Source organism: Mytilus galloprovincialis, chromosome 14 (assembly GCF_965363235.1).
Source record: "Mytilus galloprovincialis chromosome 14, xbMytGall1.hap1.1, whole genome shotgun sequence".
NCBI classification, from domain to species: Eukaryota; Metazoa; Mollusca; class Bivalvia; order Mytilida; family Mytilidae; genus Mytilus; species Mytilus galloprovincialis.
The window spans coordinates 42,891,370-42,916,186 of NC_134851.1; the positions used below are offsets into that span (position 1 = coordinate 42,891,370).

General features: G+C 30.6%; 1 protein-coding gene across 31 annotated transcripts in view; it reads left to right on the forward strand.

Moving 5' to 3' along the window:
- The window catches only part of LOC143058482 (thioredoxin domain-containing protein 6-like), a 58,554-nt gene that overhangs the window by 16,247 nt on the left and 17,490 nt on the right, over positions 1–24,817 (forward strand). For 16 of the 31 annotated variants that reach the window (XM_076231970.1, XM_076231972.1, XM_076231971.1 and 13 more), the window contains 17 exons: positions 2,227–2,306; positions 3,934–4,026; positions 4,580–4,734; positions 6,900–6,974; positions 7,503–7,615; positions 8,292–8,436; positions 9,295–9,402; positions 9,948–10,093; positions 12,356–12,500; positions 13,149–13,256; positions 14,335–14,465; positions 19,956–19,991; positions 20,966–21,001; positions 21,781–21,852; positions 22,140–22,172; positions 22,918–22,944; positions 23,495–23,524. In XM_076231970.1, the coding sequence (XP_076088085.1) occupies positions 2,227–2,306; positions 3,934–4,026; positions 4,580–4,734; positions 6,900–6,974; positions 7,503–7,615; positions 8,292–8,436; positions 9,295–9,402; positions 9,948–10,093; positions 12,356–12,500; positions 13,149–13,256; positions 14,335–14,465; positions 19,956–19,991; positions 20,966–21,001; positions 21,781–21,852; positions 22,140–22,172; positions 22,918–22,944; positions 23,495–23,524 (1,533 nt within the window). The remainder of the gene's footprint in view (positions 1–2,226; positions 2,307–3,933; positions 4,027–4,579; positions 4,735–6,899; positions 6,975–7,502; positions 7,616–8,291; positions 8,437–9,294; positions 9,403–9,947; positions 10,094–12,355; positions 12,501–13,148; positions 13,257–14,334; positions 14,466–19,955; positions 19,992–20,965; positions 21,002–21,780; positions 21,853–22,139; positions 22,173–22,917; positions 22,945–23,494; positions 23,525–24,817) is intronic. The other 15 variants (XM_076231962.1, XM_076231975.1, XM_076231981.1 and 12 more) reach the window with 4 other exon arrangements.

Below are 24,817 nucleotides of genomic sequence, written 5' to 3' on the forward strand. Positions count from 1 at the left end.
ACATGGCCTAAAAGGCAGACTAAGCTTTTCTCATCACTTAAATTGGCGTCGGTCGTCGTCGTCCATCGTTGTCAACTTTTACAAAAATCTTCTCTGAAACTAATTGGCAAAATTTAACTAAACTTAACCACAATCATCATTGGGTATCTAGTTTAAAAAATGTGTCCGATGACCTGGCCAACCTACCAAGATGGCCGCCATGGCTAGAAATAGAACATAGGGGGTAAAATGTAGATTTTGTCTTATAACTCTGAAACTGAAGCATTTAGAGCAAATCTAACATGGGGTTAAATTGTTTATTAAGTCAAGATCTATCTGTCTTGAAATTTTCAGACCACCAGTTGTTAGGTTGCTGCCCCTGAATTGCCAATTTTAAGAAAATTTTGGTGTTTTTGGTTATTATCTTGAATATTATTATAGATAGTGATAAACTGTAAACAACAATAATGTTCAGCAAAGTAAGATCTACAAATAAGTCAGCATGACCAAAGTGGTCAGTTGACCCCTTAAGGAGTTATTGCCTTTTACAGTTAATTTTTTAACAATTTTCATAAATTTTGTAAATTTTTGTAAATTTTAACAAAATATTTTCCCCTGTAACTAATGGGCCAAGTTCATTATAGAAAGAGATAATTGTAAGTAGCAAGAATGTTCAGTAAAGTAAGATCTACAAACACATCACCATCACTAAAACACAATTTTGTCATTTAAAATTAATAATCCATCTGTGTCTTTTGTTAAATATGCACATAGACCAAGTTGAGCGACATAGGCTCTTACGAGCCTCTAGTTAAAATATCTTGTAGCTAGTGCCCCTTTAATATATTTGTTCTTCATCCCCTATTTTCGTTCAACTTTTTAAACCTAGTTTGTATTTCACTTTTACCTATTGGCCCTATGTGAAGTCAGGTGTAAAACCAGTTTTGTCCAAAAGGGGGAAAAGTTAATATGATATAGTTGTTGCCTTTCAGTTGTTTAAATGTGTGCTTATTATGGGTTCATCTTGTGTAATCAGTTTATCTTGTTTGGCTTTTTAATTGTTTTGATTATTTTCAGTAAAATGTTGTAAACAGTTTGGTAAAACATAACATTAGCCCAAATTAATTATTTTTTTTAAATTAAAAAAAAATTGGTAGTTCATTTTGGTGGCTAAAGTCAGGGTAATTAGCTATTAACATTTAATTTAGTAGCAATCACTCAAAACTTTAGTAAAAAAATATTTAAATCTGTAAAATGCATGGACTATTTATTAGACTAACTGCAGCTATTATAATCTTGAAAAAAGCATCATCTATTTAAGCTTTAAAAGTATACATTATATGATGGTAGACTTAATTTATAGTTGTCTGTATGAAAAAAATATGACAAGTTTAAGGTATAGGTGTTAGGATGTTGAGTAACATATAGCCTTTATCCTTTAGACCTTATTACTTTACATGCATTATGACAAGTGATTATGTTTTATGTACAAGTATGATGATAGTAATACTTTAGGGTATATATATTAAGGGGGTAGACCTTGGTTCAGGGAGATAACTCTTTAATTCAGTGACACGTTTGTAAAAGTAAAGTTTCATCAATGTATTTCAAGCATTTACCTGAAACAGATTTAAAATAATCTGTGTATCTGAGAAGTGTAGAAATATATTTATGAAAATGGCTGACACAAACGTACTGATGATTTTTAGAGTTATTTCCCTTAACCTACGTCTACCTCCTTAATTCTTAATTACATACATTATAAAATAATATATAGTTGTAATTTTGAATTCATGGTGACATACTAAGGAGATAAATTTACATGCATGCCAACACTTAGACTAAAAAAATAATTATGCATTTTCAATTTAGTGTTGTAGAATTTTTAGCATAGTCTTAAGTATTTTGCTGCTGCTTAAATATTCCTTGAAGTGCAGCAGTTCAGTTGTGAATTTTAAATTTATTTACTCATTACAGCATACCCTTTTCCATGGGCAAATTGGCTGATCTTATGCTTTTGATTACTCACGTATTATACTGTATTCATAATGATAACACATTTTTGTTTTGATTGATTCATTTCTGTAGAAATTATGATCTTTCTGGTTCATATTTTATTGTTATTTTAAAATTGAATAAAAATAAAGTTGGATCATTATTCATATTTGATAATATTTAGTAAAGAATTGAGTAATAATTCATACAAATATTTTTTGTTTTATTCTAATGTTTATCCCTATTTTACAGAAGGTGTAAAGGAGGTCACTGTAGCCTTAATCAAACCAGATGCTGTGGAAGCTGGAAAGGTTGACCAGATACTTGAAGATGTAAGTAACATATCTAGATAAACAGAGTACAGTCTTAACATTACCATGTCCACATACACACACAAAGTAAGTTACATGACTTGCAGATGAGTACAGTTTTAACATTACATTGTGCACACACACTCAAAGAAAGTTACATGAATTAAGCATGAGTACAGTCTTAACATTACAATGCACACATACACACTCATAGATCTACAGATGTGTACAGTCTTAACATTACCATGTGTACAATCACACTCAGAGAAAGTTACATAACTAAAACATGAGTACAGTCTTAACATTACAATGCACACATACACACTCATAGATCTACAGATGTGTACAGTCTTATCATTACCATGTGTACAATCGCATTCAAAGAAAGTTTCATGACTAAAGCATGAGTACAGTCTTTAAATTGACATGTGTACATACACACTCAAAGAAAGTTACATGACTAAAGCATGAGTACAGTCTTTAAATTGACATGTGTACATACACACTCAAAGAAAGTTACATGACTAAAGCATGAGTACAGTCTTTAAATTGACATGTGTACATACACACTCAAAGAAAGTTACATGACTAAAGCATGAGTACAGTCTTTAAATTGACATGTGTACATACACACTCAAAGAAAGTTACATGACTAAAGCATGAGTACAGTCTTTAAATTGACATGTGTACATATACATGTACACTGAAAATGTTGATTGTTGGTGTTAAACATCATTTTTGAGCACCACTTTGGGCAATTTGGTGGCAGCCATTTTTTATTGGTGGATGAAGCTGGAGTGCCCATAGAAAACCCAACAACCTTCGATAGGAAAACTGACATTCCTATTCAATAATTATTGGAATTGAGTGCACCTGTACGAGTGTGGTTAAAACTCCCAACTTTAGTGTACACTGAAAATAAGTTACATGATTACAGATGATTACAATCTTCACATTAACATGTGCACATATCCACTCATAGCTCATAGTAAGTGGCATGATTACAGATGATTACAATCTTCACATTAGCATGTGCACATATCCACTCATAGTAAGTGGCATGATTACAGATGATTACAATCTTCACATTAGCATGTGCACATATCTACTCATAGTAAGTGGCATGATTTACAGATGATTACAATCTTCACATTAGCATGTGCACATATCCACTCATAGTAAGTGGCATGATTTACAGATGATTACAATCTTCACATTAGCATGTGCACATATCCACTCATAGTAAGTGGCATGATTTACAGATGATTACAATCTTCACATTAGCATGTGCACATATCCACTCATAGTAAGTGGCATGATTTACAGATGATTACAATCTTCACATTAGCATGTGCACATATCTACTCATAGTAAGTGGCATGATTTACAGATGATTACAATCTTCACATTACATGTGCACATATCCACTCATAGTAAGTGGCATGATTTACAGATGAGTATAGTCTTTCTATTACAATGGTCACGTACACATTCAAAGTATTAGTTACATGACTCTCAGATGAGTACCAGTCTTAACTTTACCATGTGACTTGTACACTAAAAGTAAACTTTTGTTCAATTTCCTTTGAATATTGTCATAAATAATCCCAATCATGATGAAAAAATTGTTTTATATATATATATATAGATAAAAGCAGCAGGCATTGAAATCTTGAAACATGAGGAGAGAAAGTTAACGGAAGATGAAGTCAGACAGTTCTACTCTCACTTACAAGACCAGGTAATTAACTTCCTCATTTGATGGTTTCTCAACATTATGAATGTTTTAAAATTAGAAAATACAATTTCCAGAATACATTCCAACATATTTTGATTAATTTCAAATTATTTGAAATAGCATTTATGTTGTCAATATGCAACAAAAAATAAATTTGGCACTTACACAGGCAAATTTCACTCACATCAAATTCATGTGAGTTTCATGTATAAGCTCGATTGAGGTGAATCTCACGTGAAATTTTTTATGTGAATTTCATGTGAGCAAATTTTGCCTGTGTATATTTGACATAAAAAACTTGTCCCAACCATTAATTTATGCATCTATGGCCTTTTTAATCAATACATTTTTCATACCACAAAAGTTTGATAATGCAGTCCATCGTAGAAATAACCACAAAAATCATACTTTCCATTGAAAAAACCTACATAATTAAAAAAAAACTCAAGGGCATTTAATTTTAAAAGTATGGTTACTTTTACTTGGTTCAAAAGATGGTTACTTTTTCTTGGTCCAAAAGAATTGCTTTACAAGGTTTTAACATCTGTTATTACAGGACTTCTTTGAAGACTTAGTCAAGTTTATGACAAGTGGTCCCAGTCATGTGCTTGCCTTGACCAAGGGCAAGACTGGTGAAAATATCATAGATGAATTCAGAGATCTGATTGGACCAACTGATGTGGAAGAGGCAAAGACACAGAAACCAGAAAGGTTTGTTATATGCTGTACCGTAAACCTTAGTATTCATATTCAGTTAAAAGATATGTATTACGCTGGTTATTGTGGATTCATTGACTCTCGCTACATTGAAGACCTGTTGGTGACCTTCTGCTGTTGTAGGTTTTTTTTTTTTTTTTTCTTTTTTTTATTGTTTTTTTTTCTATGGTCGGGTTGTTGTCTCTTTGGCACATTTCCCATTTCTATTCTCAATTTTAATCTCCTGGTTTGAGGAAAAATTATATTTTGATAAACCTTTGGTTTTGTGGTTTTGCTTAATCCTTTCAACAGACTAAGAAAAGGTTTGTTGTATGCTCTATAGTAAAACCTTGGTATATTTTTCAGGTTATTGTGGAATCTGATTTCCCTTGATTTAGAAAAATTGTATTTCGTAGAAATTTGATTTTGTTGTTTTCTTAACCACTAGACACTTAAGGTGGTACCCAACACTTTCACTAAAATTAATTTGACTCGTTTAATTTTCATAAAATTTTGTCAAAATATTTACTTTGACCCTTTAACAAAAATATAAAAAAATTTTAAATTTTGAACCAACCGTTTTGTCAGAAAAATTACACTGGTTATATAGCAGTTTGACAAACATCCATTTTGATCATTGAGAAGCTTAATATTCCTTTTACAACACAACATAATTAAAACGTTTAGCTGACTTTACAGAGTTATCTCCCTGTAGTGTTAGGTACCACCTTAAATTACATACCAATGAAATCATGAAAATTGGTACTTTGGATTTAACTTATTATTGTCGGTACTTATTTTTGGTGATTGAAAAAAACAGTATTGATTGTGCAATTTAAATGATAAAGCTTTTGCACTGATATTTAATTTGAGCCAGAAACTGTCAATAGTGTTGATGCACTAAAAGAATGATTTAGCTATAGATGACTCAGGGCTCACACTACTTCAGAATTATAGGGAGAAGTGACTTCTCTTTTTGAAACTGATAGGGAGAAGTGGTGAGATTTGAAAGAGAAGTGCTCATTCGCGCGGTGCGATACAATGTTTGGATTTTACAATAGTATAAAGGGCCATATGTAAATAATGTTCTTTTTATATTGTTCAGTTCATATCTGAGTAAAAAAATTACAATTAAAGTAACATTTGAATTTAAAAGTTGTTTAAGTTTTACTAAGGTTCTTGTGAGAAACTACCAACTAAATATCTAGCACTTAAAAAAAAAAAAAATATTTAAAAAAATGTAAAGAAATTATAATATATCAATTACAATTTAATTAAAAATTATCTTGTGTATGACATTCAGTATTTCTCATAAAAAAAAATATAAAAGTTATTAAGCTGGGCCAGAATATATTGATATTAGTATAATAGTCTCAGAGTTAAGCAACTTTAATCAATAGTTTGAAACAATCCATAAAAAAATAGGGAATTATATACACCAATCAGTTAGATGTTACCAAAAGTCTCTTAATGGGTGTGGAATGCGTAATTTTTCCCTTTGGGATCAATATTATTCTGTCAGCTGTTCCATCCGTGCGTCCGTAGTAATTATTGTAAAAGTACGGATTTTAGTCATAGCTGGTCCGGTTCAGATCCAGAGTTTAGAAATCGGTCAATGGCGGACGAATGCAAGAAAATTTACAAAAATAAACGATGTTTGACAAGTTATTTGGAAAGGAACATGACGTTTTTAATGCAATAAATGGATTAAAAATTTACTGGAGGCAACTTTTATCACGTTTAAATGAAGTAACAAACTTATGTTGCCGCCGAATTTTTTTTGAGGTTGATGTACGTTTTCAAGTAACAAGCACCGGAACTTGCAGAAATGCACGAAGTGATAAAAAGTTGTATTTTTATCAAATAACCTGCTACACACTACGAAGACAATGCTTCCACCTCTTTTCTAAAGATAATGAATCGTTTATGTCTGAATTTCTTCAATTATCAATAAAAAATTGATGTTTCATCAACTTGGTAAAAATTGAAAATGTCCGATGACGGAAGCGACTGAAAGCGACTATCGTCAAGAACAGGGCGACTTGTTTTCGCTTTTGGGGGTCGGGGAAAGCGAAGTGACGGTCGGGAAGGCGACTTCTTCGCCCAAGTCGCCTGGTAGCGTGAGCCCTGTGATGTAATACAGCAGTTATATGTGTTATATTTATGATTTTTATTTGTAGTTTGAGAGCCAAACATGGACAGCAAACCTTTATGAATGCACTCCACGGAAGTAGCTCAGCAGACATGGCTACAAGGTATGACGATTCAAATATTTCATGCAAAACAGGCTATTAGCAAATTCCCTTTATTGACCCCGTTATAAGAGATCCAGTAATATATTTTAACACAGGTCTACATATATTTTAACTCATCTAAATTGGTTGAGTAATATATCGAGGAACATCTACATATATTTTTGATAATTAAAGGCCTATGCATATGCTCCTAAACTCCAGAGAACACCTACAAATATTTTCACCAATCAGGACTGGTTGAGTAAGATGTTTGAATAGAAATAAGAAGATGTGTATGAGTGCCAATGATGCAACTCTCTGTCCAAGTCATAATGAATGCCGATTTATGTTTATGACAGTCTTGACTGGCTGAGTAATATATTTGAATAACTACCTATATTTTCAACCATCTTGACTGGTGGGTTAATATATTTGACCAACTACATATATTTTTGATAATTGAAGGCCTATGTATATGTTCACCCATCTCAACTGACGATATTGTCAAGTATGATTAAGTTTTGTTATTCAGCTGTTTTTATTTTTCAGGGAACTTGCCTTCTTCTTCCCGGATTTTGTAGCACCACATGTGGACGGTAAAGCACCTAAACTCCAGAGAACACTTGCTTTAGTTAGACCAGAGGCCTTCAGACTGCATAAAGGTATTTGACTTGAATGAAACTAGTGAAATATTTATACAAATTGCACCATTGGCATTGGATTAAATGTTGATTGTCAGTGCAAAATATTTACAGTGATGGCAAAAAATAAATAAATACTGCTTCATGCTGTTGTGTCACCTCAACACTTTTTATAAACTGTTTAAATGCAGACATTTTTTGGAAGGACTGTTTTAGTCGAGACTTTTTTTTTAGATTGGATTTTAGTTAAAACTGAGCATTTAATTTTGTTGGTAAATTATATGCATTTATTAATGCAGGTTGTATACCTCAATTCGTTTAACATGCATGTTTACCCATTTGTATTCCTCTGTTCTTTCATGCAAAATGTCGAATAAATTACATGAGAAAAAAGAACACATACAGTGTATGCTCTTAATACTTTTTTGGTAAACACTTACATCATAGCCCGGGCCCCCCTTTCCTGGGAAAAATTTGGTTGATTATATAGGGAATCATTGAAGCATGACTGGAGCAGGCCCCGCCTTAGGAAAAGTTCTGGATCCGCCACTGTACATTTCAGGTTTTTATGCCCCCTGCCGCAAGGCAAGAGGTGTCTTAAGTGTTACCCTTAACCGTTAGTCCTATTTTCTTTTAAAAAGCCAGATTGAGCTATTTATACCACTCAAACATTAATATATCTAACACTGTTTTTCAGACGAAATTATTTCTAAGATTCGTGAATCTGGATTCAAAGTTGCCATGCAAAAGGAGATGCAGTTGACGAAAGAAATGGCAGAAGAATTTTACAAAGAACATACAGGCCAAGAATACTTTGACCAGCTTGTTACAAATATGTCCAGGTAACTTATAGACAAATTTCTTTGAAAGATTTATAGCTAAATGTTAGAAAATTGATTTTAATATGTTATGTCAAAAATTCTAATATGACGTTCTTCTTTAGCTTTGGGTACAAAGTCATGTTCTAATCCGAATAGAACATGGGCTGCACGTGATTGACGTCACAATTGAAATTGCAACGTCAGATGAATTTTGAACAACGTCAGAGATCAAAATGGATGTTTTTTATGGTGTTGCTCGCTAGGAAATAAAATAAAAACATTTTTAAAGTAAGTTTAAATGTTTTTGTTCATTTTTTATTGATAAACTGTTGATTTTTCTATAATGTTTTTGTTCATCAAATCAAAATGGCGACATTTCGAGCGTCTACTATAGGTCTGCCTCGAAGTACAAAAGTTCAAAATATTCCTATTAGAATCGAAATAATTCTATCATGTCATGCTCTATGCTCATTTTAACATGGGTAGGCATTATATTTGTAAACATTTAATACCTCGCTAACGCTCAGTATTAAGATATTAACAAATATAATGCCTACCCATGTTAAAATGAGCATAGAGCATGGCATGAAAGAATTATTTCTTAATTGCACTTTATTTTACATTTATTTATTTGATTACATGTTTATAATGTCCATGTTTATTTCTCAAAAACTAAAAATTGTATAAACATTTGAATTTCTTTTACACTGAAGTTAAATTTCATTTCCATAAATGTTTTAGATATTATACAAGGTTAACACTGGCATTTTGGGTAACCATTGTTATTGACGACTACATTACTAACCATTTAACAAAATCAAGTAGTTTTTATCGTAATATTAGGGAGTACTGATTGTATTTGACTTAATTTAATTCCAGTGGTCCAGTGTTGGCCCTTGGCTTGGCCAGGGAAGATGCTATTGAGGGCTGGAGAAGTATGTTAGGTCCAAAGGAAGTTGACAAAGCTAAAGAAGAGGCCCCAGAAAGGTGAATTATAGTAACATTATTTGTTTGTATGGAAAAATGTTGTTGGATTTGTGGATTACTGCCTGATTTTCCAACAAGTACCTACCAACATAATTGCTGTTTCTAAAACAAAAGATATGGGTAAATCATGTGAAAAGGCCAATTGCTACCTGACTTGGTCTTTAAAAAAAAAACCATTATTTTAAGATTACAGTTATGGATTATTGGTGTTGACCTCCAACTGTCAAAATGTCATGGCAACCATAATTGCATGAAGTATTACATAATTTGCAATACAAAAAAATTAATTTGTGAAGACACAAATGCTATCAAATACTGGAAAAAGGATTTATTCATGTTCCCATTTGTAATTATGGTTGAGGATCCAAACTGATGTCACATATGACCTCCAACATTTCTAAATCAGATAATTTGACAAAGAATCAAGTAAAACAATTGCAATATTGTAAGAAATTCTGTAAAAATGCCAAATTTTGCATAAATTGTACTATTTAGATACCTGATTATACATATTGGTGAAGTTGACTGAAATAATTATTTTCCAGTTTACGAGCAAAGTTTGCAGTGGATGATGCAATTAATTCTTTACACGGCTCAGATTCAGAAGACACCGCCAAAAAAGAATTAGACTTTTTCTTCCCAATGGAACAGACAGTCGCCGTTATCAAACCAGATGCTGAAGGAACTAAAGGTATGGAAATGAGTTCACCAAAAATAAAATTAACCATTTTTACCATTGGTAATGATATAAGCCAACATCATTATAAAAAAAAAAAATTGGCTAAAAATTCTTTAAAGAAAATATAAGGAAAATATGATAACAATCTTGGGCACAAATGCTGTTAAATTTTGGAAAAGAATATAATAATGTTACTAATTTTAAACAAAGATCTGATACTCATGTTTGACATATTTTTGAAACATGATGTTTTTCTTCTCTCTTAAAAGTATTCTACACTTTTCACACTGCACAAAAATGTATTTGTGAACTTGAATTTAAAGCATATCATTGCTGGTATTGGAAAGGCCTCTTTCTCCTTTCAATCTTCAGACAAGTACTGTATATTTATTCCTATAAAACAGGTCAGCTGAATTCTTATTTTGACAACATCAGACAGGAATGCCCTTTAATGTCAAGCTTCCGACGACTGTTTTTTACTACCATAAACGTCAAATGAGCCTTAAATTTTAATCATCATTCGTCAAATCTCATTTTGTAGCTACCATTAGAATCAAATGGAGTGAATGTTTTTATGCCCCATTTATGGGCATTATGTTTTCTGGTCTGTGCGTCTGTTCGTTCGTTTGTTCGTTCGTCCGTCTGTCCCGCTTCAGGTTAAAGTTTTGGTTAAAGTTTTTGGTCGAGGTAGTTTTTGATAAGTTGAACTTGAAACTTATTACACATGTTCCCTATGATATAATCTTTCTAATTTTAATGCCAAATTAGAGATTTTACCCCATTTTCACGGTCCACTCAACATAGAAAATGATAGTGCGGATGGGGCATCTGTGTGCTGGGGACACATTCTTGTTTGTTATGGTTATTTTTAACAAATAGTCTTCTGTCATTCATTATGTGGGGTACACCATCCCTACCCTCATATTAGAGAGCATGATACAATTTGTAATTTGCATTATAATATTCTTATGTGTTCATTACTCAACTATTTGCTATTTTTGTGGCATTTCATAGCTGCTATATAAGTACTTCTGGTTTATTTTTCACTATTTATTATTCTATGAATTAAAGGAGATGTGGGGTATAATTCATTGAGACAACAGCTCAAATCATTACCCCTGTATTCAGTTTATTGGACTATGAATACCGTATACTTGTTGCCTAGTTTACCTTGCTATGAATCTAGAACTGTTTACTGGTGTAAATATAGTGCTAGCAAGTGAACAAAGAAATATTTAGAAGTGTATATTTAAGGATGTTTCTTTGTCTGTTTGAAAATAACAAGCTTTTTATGTCCCATTTATGGGCGTTATGTTTTCTGGTCTGTGCATTCGTTCGGTCGTCTGTTCTTCCGTCTGTTCATCTGTCTGTCCCGCTTCAGGCTAAAGTTTTTGGTCAAGGTAGTTTTGATGAAGTTGAAGTCCAATCAACTTGAAACTTAGTACACATGTTCCCTATGATATGATCTTTCTAATTTTAATGCCAAATTAGAGTTTTTCCCCCATTTACACGGTCCATTAAACATAGAAAATTATAGTGCGGATGGGGCATCCGTGTACTGGGGACACATTCTTGTTCAAAGACTATTATAGATAGAAAGTATGTGAATAAAGGAACTAAAAAAGCAGAAAAAAATTAAGGGTCTGTGTGCTTGTTTTCAAGATATAAGCCATGGAAAATTTTGTGGAAAGTAATTCTCTCTAAATTTTTCATACATTGAACATTGGCATCTTTTTTCTTTCAAAAACTATGAAAAAAATAACACGGATTTTATAAGATTTTTAAATATGGCCTTTTAAACTATATGTAATATACATATGAAAAGAAAAGTAGGGGTTTGCGGGGAAAATGTTTTAATGGCATGACATGGATAAAACCAGAGGATTCTGAAAATTCAAAAACAAGAGGAGTGAGTATCCTTTAAATTTCTTTTTTATGCCCCACCTACGATAGTAGAGGGGCATTATGTTTTCTGGTCTGTGCGTCCGTTCGTTCGTTCGTTCGTTCGTCCGTCCGTCTGTTCGTTCGTTCGTCCGTTCGTTCGTTCGTCCATCTGTCCCGCTTCAGGTTAAAGTTTTTGGTCGAGGTAGTTTTTGATGAAGTTGAAGTCCAATTGACTTCAAACTTGGTACACATGTTCCCTATGATATGATCTTTCTAATTTTAATGCCAAATTAGAGATTTTACCCCAAATTCACGGTCCACTGAACATAGAAAATGATAGTGCGAGTGGGGCATTCGTGTACTGAGGACACATTCTTGTTTCATTCATAGATGAGATTATTGACAGAATACATGAGGCTGGTTTCAAAATAGCAGCCAGGAAAGAAACTAAATTGACCAAAGAGATTGCAGAAGAATTTTATGCTGATCATAAAGACAAAGATTATTATAATGACCTCGTAGAACATATGACAAGGTTTGTATGCACTATTTTTAGAACTTTTGAGCTCTAATTATGGATTATTGGAAATAATGTATTATTGGATTAGGGACATATCAGATTAGTAAAAATTAAAACAGATTATTGTTATTTTTCTATTTACTTTCAACAAGTCCTGCAGGAAATACAGGCATCTGTTTGAGTTTTGTTTTTTATTTTATAAATAGTCCTAAAATTGATAAAAAATCATTCATTGGTGACAAAAAAGAACAAATAACTATTTCATTTTGGTATAATGTACAAGAAAATTGATATTTCGATAGAAATGGTTAAAATTCACCCATATGAGAAGAAGTTAGTTAACAATAAGTGTCATTAAAAAATGTTTTTTTTTTAATTGTTTTTTAAAAAAATTATATTGTTTTAAAGTGGTCACACATATTTAATGGTTGTTTTATAAAACCTCTATGGTTTTATAGTTGCCCAACATATTTGATGGTTGTTTATAAAACCTTTTATTGTTTTATAGTGGTCCAACATATTTGATGATTGGTTGTTTTCCAAAACCTTTTATCGTTTTATAGTGGCCCAACATATTTGATGGTTGTTTTTAAAACCTTTTACTGTTTTATAGTGTTCCAACATATTTGATGGTTGTTTTTAAACTTTTTTATTATTTTATAGTGGTCCAACATATTTGATGGTGCTATCAAGAGAAGGTGCAGTTGATGGTTGGAGGTCTTTGATTGGACCAACTGATCCAACACAGGCCAAAGAAGTTTCCCCTGATAGGTAAGTTTTGTTCAAATCCATTGATAAAATTAAGAATGGAAATGGGAAATGTGTCAAAGAGACAACTCGACCAAAGAGCAGAAAACATACGATGGCCACAAATGGGTCTTCAACACAGCCAGAAAATTCCCCACCTGGAGGTAGGCTTCAGCTGGCCCCTTAACAAAATGTGTACTAGTTCAGTGAAAATGATGTCACACTAAACTCAAAAACATATAAATAACTAAAATTAAAAAAGATACAAGACCAATAAAGGCTCCTGACTAGGGACAGGCGCAAAAATGCGGTGGGGTTAAACATGTTGTGTGAGATCTCAACCCTCCATCTTTACCTCTTACCAATGTAGAATAAACAAACACACAGCAATACGCACATGCATGATGATTTTAATGCATGATGATTTTAATGCATGATGATTTTAATGCATGATGATTTTAATGCATGATGATTTTAATGCATGATGATTTTAATGCATGATGATTTTTAATGCATGATGATTTTAATGCATGATGATTTTAATGCATGATGATTTTAATGCATGATGATTTTTAATGTGGTCTTTTTTCTTTCTTCTTCCATGATAAAAGAGTATATAAACATTTTGTTGATGCCTTAAATTGGATTTGATAGATTAAAGGTATGAAATGCGAGGGGAAAACTGTGCTGAAATAATATAAACAAATGTGCACTGGAAGGTTAATAGTAATAACTGATCCTTAAAGAACAAATTTGATACAACAAATCATTTAAAAACTGTTATGAAAAAGTTAGATTAACAAATAGAAATGCATGTCAAATATAAAAAAAAATATCATGGCTCAATCAATTCACTTATTTTTCACATGCTCCACCAACTCTGTGTTGATTATATCAATTTCATGATCCGGTAAACTTGCCAACTCGGAAAATAATAAGCTTGCGATCAACAATCACTGAATGAAGTATTATTTTATTTATATTACATTTTTTTAGTATATATATGCATGCATTTATTTAATAATTTTGAAAATGTTAAAATTAAAAGAAACTGGTTTGGCTGTGTTTTTTAATGTTTAACTTTCATCTTTTTTCACTTCAGTATACGAGCAACATATGGTAAAAGTATTTTGGAGAATGCTGTCCATGGAAGCTCCGATCCAGAGCATGCAAAGAAAACCATCAAAACTATTTTCGGTGATTTGAAGTTCACTCCGGATGGTACAGCGCTAGGTATCATGTTTTACATTTAGTGTAGTTAGACATGTGCATGAGTAACTTCCCCTTACAAAAGATTTTTTTCTCAATTACGTTAGGCTTTCTAACGAATGATCTCCCTTTGCAAGAGACATTTTATAATCTTAGTGAAATCTACAAAATAATGAGTTTCATGTATAAATAAAAAAGATGTTTTTCAGTGAAAATTAAATTATAAATCAATAAGATTTATAAACGAAAAGGAGAATGAATGATTAAAAATATGAAAACGAAAATGGTATTTTCCTAGTCTAATAGATTCTAGCATATTAATAAAAGAATAAGATAAAATGTTAATTCTATATAGGATTGTCAGAACTAGGTTGAAATAATCGAAGCACAAATAATGAGGAGTTAATTCTGCTTGAGAAACTAATAACAATTTTATTTGATTTTTTATAATAATATTTACAATTTTTGCATTTTCTCACTGCATTACTATACAATCTTGCATGCTTCATATATCTTAACTTTTTACCTTTTTTTAAATGTAGATTTTTAAGCTTATGCTTTGGTATAAATCTAACCTTTATGTATTCATACTGGATTCTGCTATATTATTGAAATAGAAGCTTATCCATGTATATGAAGTGGTCAAATTGAAAATATCTTCAATTTGAATCAGAATAATATAAGTTTAATTTAATGAGGGGGAAATGTAATACCAAATGGAACAGACTGGTGATATCTGTAATGAAAGGTTGTAGTAGCCAAATTTTCCCCAATTTTTACTGTTTGAATTTGATGAAATTACCTATTGAATGAAAAATTCCCTTTCCATGTTTCTAGTGTTTTAAAATCTAAGGCTAAACATGTATTGTGCATGTACTTTCATTTTAACTTTCGCTTAGATGTTGTAAATGTTGTGTGATAAGGGAAATCTAATGAGTTATTTCCATTTTAAAGATATGGGGAAATATAATGAGTTATTTCCCTTCCAAAGATATGGGGAAATATATGCAAACATATGGGGAATGTAATGAGTTATCTCCCTTTTAAAGATATAGAAAATCAAATTTGTTATCTCCTTTCCAAAGATATGGGAAATCAAGTTTGTTATCTCCCTTCCAAAGATATGGGAAATCAAGTAAGTTATCTCCCTTCCTAAGATATGGGAAATCAAGTAAGTTATCTCCCTTCCAAAGATATGGGAAATCTTATGAGTTATCTCCCTTCTAAAGATTTGGAAAATCTAATGAGTTATCTCCCATCTAAAGATATCGGAAATCTAATGAGCTATCTTGTTTCTTAAATTGATTAAGATATGAAACATTATTGTGATTTCCCATTAATATATAAATACTGGTCTTGCATGCCTCTTACATTTTTAATCAATATTAGTATCAAGGCATCTTTTAGATATTTATAGATATTTTAGCATGTGACTTTCAAAAGTATTTATAGATAAGGCATAGGATTTTCCTAAATATTAACAAATAAAGCATGGGACTTTCTGAAGTATTTATAGATTAAGCTTGTGAACCAGGTGTGCTGTTATAGGTGTGATAAGAGAAATATGTTGCAATTTATTGAATTTTGTACATGTTATTTGAAATTGCTGACCCTACAAAGAAGCTAGTTGAAGGTTGAAACTGATGTATCAAACATTTAAACTGAGTTCTGGAAAATTATGCAAAAATGTAGAAGAGAAACTTTACACTAGAAGGCAAAAAAAAAAGTGTTTATAGAACAAATAACCAAAAATAAGAAAAGACTAGTTGAACGAAAAAAAATGGTCAAAAACAACAAAGGAATGGTATTTAGGGTTGAAATACAGAGATTATTAAATGGTTGCTGCAGTTGAATTGTCTTGCAATTCTTATAACATGTATAAGGACTTATTTGGTCATATGTCTCATCCAAAAATTTAAGTATTAAAACATCCTTGGCTTTCAATTATGGGGATTGAACATTCCTGAGGAATCAAAATCCTTAAAAAGTGTTTAAAATCACCAAATTTATTAAGTGTTATATTAATTTGATGTCAGAATGAGCTTTTTGGTGATTGTGTCTAGCTTCCGCTACCCTTAAAATTTATAGAAAAATGGAACTTTGTTGCTTGAAATTTGCTTCAATTTTATACCATAAAGTCCATAAATAGCTTGCAAATTCTTTGTTAAATGTTCATGATTGCTGCATTCAGTATCATAAGATAAGGTGTGCAAAACACCATAGCATATATTGGCTGTACTGTATGGCTTAGCTGACTTGTGTAGTGGATATTGTTTCACATTGTCATGGTAATGGTGCAATAGCAGTGGAAAATAGAAAACTTCACATTCATGCATTTTGTCGTGCATTGCTAAGTTTTTTCATCACAGTAAGAGCAAATTTTTAACTGGTTAACTCAAAATTGGTCTATGAAGAAAAAGAAGCTATCAGAATGAATTAGAAATAGATAAAAGACAAAAGAGCATAAATGCACATTTAAAAAAAAAAAGTTGAGAACAAACTAAGGTTATTATCATAATTATAGATTGAATTCTAATATATAAAGATTAGCAGATTATATTTAATATAGATATGATAAACACAAATATTTATACCACATTAACATGTTAACATGAATATAGTGAGATGCCAACTAAAGGACCTTAAACTTCGTTCCACTTATTAAATGCTAGTAAACTAAATGTTCATTTTCTAGATTTTAGTTTTAAATTCCAAAACAGTTGGCAAGGTTTTATATTCACTGTTTTCTTGTTCATTGCTCATGTTTCCCTTAAAAGGCAATTTATGTGAGGGAATATTTTCAAAACTAGTAAAAGCAAAACCCTTATTAAAATTTACCACTTAACAGAATCTCAATAAGTCTATATTCCAATCAGACTAATGCTGAATATTTATACATCTTTTAAAAAATCCAAGCGGGGAGATACCTCCTCAATATTGGTCTGACTGCACGATTGGAAAAGCCAGATTTACCTAATCCCAGTCAATCTTGGTATTTCCTTCCTAGGATAAGAAATGTTTAGAATGGTTTAAAAAGTAGGAATATCACTGATGTCATTTTTCCTTAATTTGCTCATCATAAAATGTAATAATCATTCAACCCATTATGCCTATTGTTTGTGTTATCAGACACAAAGGAATAAGGGATAGACAGAAAAACAACCCATTGTTAAAGGAGTAAAACCTAAAGCGTTAGTTCATTCCAAATTGATGATTTTCATTCTCATTTTAACGACCAAGTGCCTAAATGCAAATATAGCATGTTAATATAATAATATGTATTCAGAATTTATATAAAACTTTCATACTTTCTATATAGCTTAATATAAGTTTAAAAAATTTAAAATCTGTATATCCGAACTTTTCCCGTAATGATTTTTAAAAATCACTTATCATGTACTATTTGCCATAATTACTATTGGTAGTTTTCTTTTACACAAGGATTTTATGTAATCTAAAATTTCATATTTTAAAATTATTTCACACAAAAAAAGAAACAACCCACATAGAACATTTTTTTATTTGAAAAATATTTTTTTTGTTAATAATTGGTACTCAATGATTCTATATTAAATTGCAATTAGTGTTTTAATTTTTGGTAATTATTATACAATTGTATGTTGTTTGTCATTATATTAATTATATGCTGTGGTTTAAGGTAGTAACAGATATTAATCAAAGAGCGTGTTTGGTGGGAGTGTCTGGTGGGTGTGTTAATGGAGTCACATGTCTAGCAGCCATTTGTAATTCATGCATAACCTTGGATTTAGCTGTGCTTTTATAGTAATGTTAGCATGAGAGATCAGTAGGCATAACATTAAAGGGAAATAACCTTCTTTTGAGTCAAAGTTTTAAGTGGTACTTATGTTGTTTTGGAAATCCAAACTTTTATTTATGTTAAATTTAGTTGTTCAATTTTTTATTAAATTTAAGATTTATTCTTCATAAAAATTAACACACTTATTTATATCTCAAATTAACTAAAGGGAACAAAATGGTTGGAAGACAAGTGTAAACTCTAGTTAATAGTGGCCAAATTTGAATTTATTACAATGGTATATATTAAAATAAACTCTATCAAGCATTGTCTAAACAGTTTTTAAAATGTCCTAGCTATCAAGAATATTTTTAGGTAGTGCTTGCATTAAAAAAAAAATTGATAATAGGAAAAAATAATTTATACACTGAACGCCTACTGATTTCTCATTTCATATATTATGAATATATATATATATGTGTGATTGTATTTGTTTTGTTTGTGGTTGTCGTTTAGTTTGGATTCTAAAGTATCTTTAATAACATAATGAGTTTTTGCAACCAAGCCCTTAATTCTTTGTAGAAATTTTATTTTTGAATTGCTTTTTAAAAATCTTAGCAAAGACTGTGCTTGAATATCTACTTTGAAAATATACTGATTTTTTCTCTGAGTGTACTTATACATGTATTGTTTCATATTAAATTGGTTTTTAGCACACCTGTCCCTAAGGGCCAGTTATCTTAAAAACTATGATCAATAAAGAGAAATCTTCAATCAAAAATTAAGATGAAGACAATTTCTAGAAATATAAAAATCAAATCGTTTACAAACACATAAAATGCTAGGATTGGTACCTCAATGAAACTACAGTTTTGAGATAATATGTTAGGTGGAACATGGAACAAAGATTATTTTTAGACCACTGTCTTGTCAAGTTTTTTTATGTACAATGTATAGATATGATAAGATTTTGGTTGATGCTCTTTCTCCTTTTATGTATATATGTTATCTTTGGAGTGTTTCTCAAACTGTCATTTTCCCACCAAAATAGATAATTTGGAACATTTGTAAAAAAAAACCGCCCAAATATGAAAAAATTTTACAAGAAAAATTGTTTGATTAGTTTAGAAGTGGACAAAGTAAATCAAAATTAGGGGGATGGGTACACTTTGAGATAGTCCTTCACTACAAATGACACTTTGAGATAGCCTCTCAAAACTGCACTGCACAGTTGGTAGTAAACTTAGAAATGCACAGTATCTTTAGATAGTACATTTTTTTTGCAAGCTATTTAGTACAAAATAGAACTTGATTCATTATCTGAGGAGCAGTGCTCAAAGGATGCTGGGAAATAATCAGCAGAAGTTAGATTATGAGTTTCCTTATTGAAATTATTTGAATTTTAATGGGTTAAAAATAAAACAGTTTGCATAAGTCAAATTATTCAATTGTACCTGTAAAATTTGTTTAAGATTGAGAGGACAAAAAATGTTATTATTTTAAACTGTCTTGGTAGCCAGTTCTTGATATTTTATTTTCTCTTATATTTAAAAAAATATTTAAACCTTGAACTCCTTGTTTTTACAAATTGACATGAAAGAATGGAAAGTATTTTTCGTTGAATGTTTGTCTGTATGTTCTTTAGTCATGTGATAAAGTAAAATATAGATACTATACTTATGAACTGTCACTCTTATGATAACATGATAAAAAAAAAGTTTTATCAAAAAATAATTCAATAATTGATATTTTTACAGAAACAATCGACGAAGAGGCAGAAAAAGACGAAGAAGGTGAGGTCATAAATAGATACAATTTATTGTTTGATGTTTTGAATATTTGAAATGTCCAGTCAGTCATCAAGCAATAGATTGAAACCAACAAATAGTATATTTTTGAACAGACAAAAGATATTGCATTCTGTATCATACCCCATCTTTTGGAGTAATAAGGATGACTTCATATTTGGTCAGAAGTCCAACAGTGATGAATTGTAACATTGGTGCTCTTTTTGTAACTATCAGACACCTACTTCCTGTTTTCCCATAATGCAATTTTTGCTTAAAAGGAAAGATTTTTATCAACACAAGGACCATTGGACACTGAGAGAAAGCAGATTTCAAATTTATGATAAATATCTCATATCTTGAATATGAGTTAAGGGACCTCATAAAATATTATAAGAGTAAATCAGATTAAAAATTTTACTAGTCAACAGGGTTCTCGCTAAGGATTTTTGAAGGCGAGTCCAGGGACTCGTCATTTTTTGCCATGGTGAGTCCAATAGCAAGTAGAAGATATTTTATTACAATATAATGTAATATTTTAGTCTCCAGGGCCTAACAGATCAATGAAATGACATTAAATTAAGATTTCTTTTAAACTTTTGCTATAAAATGATGATATTTATGTTTATTTGTGTTCAGTTTATACAAAATATTTCAATCTTAATGCATCTGTGGACTCACCAGTTTTGAAAATGGTGAGTCCAGGAGTCATGGACTCGCCTTAGCGAGAACCCTGGTCAAGAAGATCCCATGCTTTTCAGCAGTGTGCTTGATAACTAGCAAGTCACTTTGCTCTTATAGTTAAGCACCCAGATTTTTGTTTGGAGAAATAAATAGTACAGTTAAAAAGGGTCAGAAAGATATTATGTGACAAGTAACAATTTGATCAAACTATTTGATCAGATATAAGACATATCAAACTCCTTCATTATAGGAGTTTAGCAGAGAAAAAACATATAATCCTTTGACATTATTTATAGGTTTTGAAGCAGAGGTTCCTACTACAAAAACAGCAGGTTGTGATCAGTTAAAACGTTCTTTATCAAATATAAAACTTTATTATAAATGAGACCCACCTTCATTTCATTTCTCAGAGCTTTCAAAGTCTTGATCCATTCTACAAAATTCTGTCTTTGTCTATCTCAATACTTTTCCTAAACCATTTTCGATAATAAAGCATGTATATCACAAACTAAATGAACCTCTAGTAAATGTTGCTAGAAAATGTAGATGCTAGTTTCTTGTTCAGTCAATTCTTTGCATGATAAAATCTTGACAAAAATGCAACTACAACTTGTAGGCAAGTTATACTATTTACTTCAGGAAAAATGAAACAATTAGAAAAAAATCTAAAATTTTATTCAACACTGAAAAATGAAACAGCAAAATACTGAAAAATTAAATTCAAAATCATTTTATTTTCTAAAATTTGTTTTGTGTCTGGTTCAAAACTTTGTATATAAAATAAATAAGCTTCATTTAGGCTCACAAAGTAAGAAACATTGCTTGGTTTGAATTAGAAATTATGTGTAGTAATATTTATTTAAAGATACCTCTGATGACCGTGTGATCACTAAAATGTGACTTTTTATTAAAATCGACAGAAATTACGAATGTCTCTAAAAATAATTATAAAACCAGAAACTTGGTAAATTTTTGACAATGCCTAGTACAAATGTATTTAAAAATTGTGCTTTTTTTAAATAATACATGTAGGTTCCACGCTATACCAATATCTATCAGAATTTTCCAATCTGGTGACGATATCATTTAAGGTTATATTTGCTTTTTATAGATAAACCTGTATCAGATTCAACGAAGGATGCTGAGGAATCATCTCCAGAAGTAAAATCACAACAGTTAGAAGGTAAGTCATAGTTTGTGAAAGTCACATGGTATTTCTGTCTGTTTGTCCCACTTAGATGGTAAATTATAGGTTGTGCAAGTCTTTTTGGTCATTGGATAGTAGAGAAATATATAGATTTTGAAAACCATTTAATGCATTACCCGCTACAATAAAAAAAAAAGCTCTGTAGGAGTTATACATTATTCAGGAAGTAGACAATATTAACATTGAACAACCTTATTTGTTCTAAATCCAAGTATGATATCTTGTAAGTTTATTTATCAGATGTTTTTTAATTTATTCTATAGAACAAAGAGCTAAGGAAGAAGAAACTAGGCAAGGTAAATATCAAATAGAATTTGAAAGTCTGCAATATTTTGACTAGGTTATTATACCAGACATTAAAATCTGGGGGCTTAAACTACTTGTAGAAAGTTTAATATTTCAATTATTGGTCAGTGTTATGTTTTCATGGTGAATTTTGTTCCTCAGATACTTTAAGTTTTTGGTCAACTATATCTGGTGTATAAAATGAATTTTTAGTTTACATATACACTGTCCAGAAGGTTCCTCTGGTCTTTACTTCTTTTTTTATGTTAGAATAAGAGAATGTGGTATGATTGCCATTAAGACAAATGATGTAGAAATTAACAACTAGAGGTCACTGTATGCAGCCTTCAATAATAAGTAAAATATATCACACATATTTAAGCTTAATGACATTGTAAAACAGTCTAACAAGATAACCAATGGCCTGATTTAAAAAATAAAATAAAAAAAACAAATAGGATATGCAGCAATAAACAACAGCCACTGAATTAAAGTCTCCTTACTATAGACGGGCAGAATGTGGAGGTGTTAAACATTCCTAACTTGAGACAGTAGTGTAACAGTACAACATAAGAACAAACTATATAAACAAAAACTAACTGCCATTAAATTACACCATAGTGCTTAAAGTGGTGTCCAACAACAATCAATCAATCAACCTATTATATATTTCAAACTGTTGAGTGTACTTAAAATGAAATAAAAATTATTTCAGACAATTAACACACATAACTTTTTTTTTGCTTTTTTTTACAGAAACACCAAAAGAAGAAACAAAAGAAGGTAACTAAGTTTTTAGTATCTTAAAAAAGAAAAGTTAGATATATTTTTTTTCTTAGACAGGCACTCTTTTTTAAAATATATTGCAGAGTCATTATTTTTGGTAATTGGTCTAGTATACCTTTACTTAATCAGCATTAGCTAGCAATTACTCTCACTGGTATATGATCAGAATTCTTAGAATATGCTGCTGTTCAGCAGTTTTGCGGTCTTCATAAAATACTATAAATTCAGAAATTATTAAGTGGTTTTCATTAATGGAAATAATGCAACCAATTGAGTATTTCAATCTGACATTAAATATGTAACTCATATTTTTGTTCATTCTTTAAAAATTGCAATCATAAATGCAACAAGTTTCTGAATTTACAGTAGCCTCCCTTTGTTGAGTGTAAATTAGAGTATGAGATATAGTTTTCAAGCTAATTTCAACTAGATTGATCTCCATGAGTAGGAATCAGAATATTGATGAAAAGGTGTTTATCCTCATAATAAACAATTCAAGACTACAGTATTTGAATTTTCTATGTATGACATTCTGATATTTTTATAGAAGAAAAAACAGACGAGCAGCCTTCAACAGGTACAAAATATATCTAATTGGATTAAGCTTATAATTTAAGTTTTTTGGGGTTGATTATTTACAAACGATTTAGTTTGTTATTTTCATTTAGGCACAAATCATTCATCTTTTGTTTTGGGTATTTTTTTTAACTGTTGGATTCTAAATTTAAATTAAGAAAGAATAACAATTTTAGAAGAGAAGAAAAAAGATAGTTTCCATTGGAAATTAGAAGGAGAAAAAAAAAAACACATTTTTTTTTTTAATTTAAATATCTATATGCCAAAAAAAGAGAAAATTAATGTTGAACAAAACAGAAAAAAAATGAACTTTTCCATCCAGAAAAGATGAATGGTTGGTTACCAATAGCTTGTTAACTTCTAAACTCTGTAAATGACAGACTTTACCTATAATTGCTTATATAAATAACATTTAAATTCTGGTGGATTGGTGTCTGTCTAATTGGCAATCACCATCTCCTTATGTATATGAAAAATAATTATGTTTTTGTAAAGCTTTTGTGTACGAGTGTATCCTATTTTGTTGAATATTGGAAACTAATATGAATTTTGAGCATTAGTCATTTTGTTAAATGTTGGAAACTAATATGAATTTTATTTGATTTAATCGTGTTGAAAACAATTATTAAATATTTAAAAATTTGTTATTTCTAAACTAATTAATTTATTATCGTTATATTTGCCCGTTTATTAAAACTCTGAACAGATTGATTTTTATGTATTTACTGTGGATTCATTTATTTTCGTGGGTAACAATTTTCGTGGATTGTGGAAAACTTTTCGTGGATATTTAAATTTCATTGTTCTGGCATATATTCCTTAAGAAAATTTGTAAATCGTTGAACATTAAATTCATGGTTCCCCTGTACCCATGAAATCAGAGAAAATTGGTATCCAACAAATATTGAGGAATCCACGGTTAAATTTTGTTTAACATTAGAAGATTCAGAATATCTGACAAAAAGTCAAAAACAAGAGTAGCTAACATCCTGAAATTTATCATAGTTGTACATATTTGTAGTAACTCTAAACTTCTGTAAGTTTTAATGTCTTTAAGGTGGTACCTTACACTACAGGGAGATAACTCTGGTAAAATCAGCTAAACGTTTTAATTACATTGTATTGTTAAGGAAATATTAAGCTTCTCAATGATCAAAATAAGTGTTTTTCAAATTGCTATATATCCAACCAAATTTTTCTGAGAAAGTGATTGGTTCAAGTTTTTTAAAATTTTTACATTTTTGTCAAAACGTACGTCAAAGTAAATATTTTGTCAAAATTTTATGAAAATTAA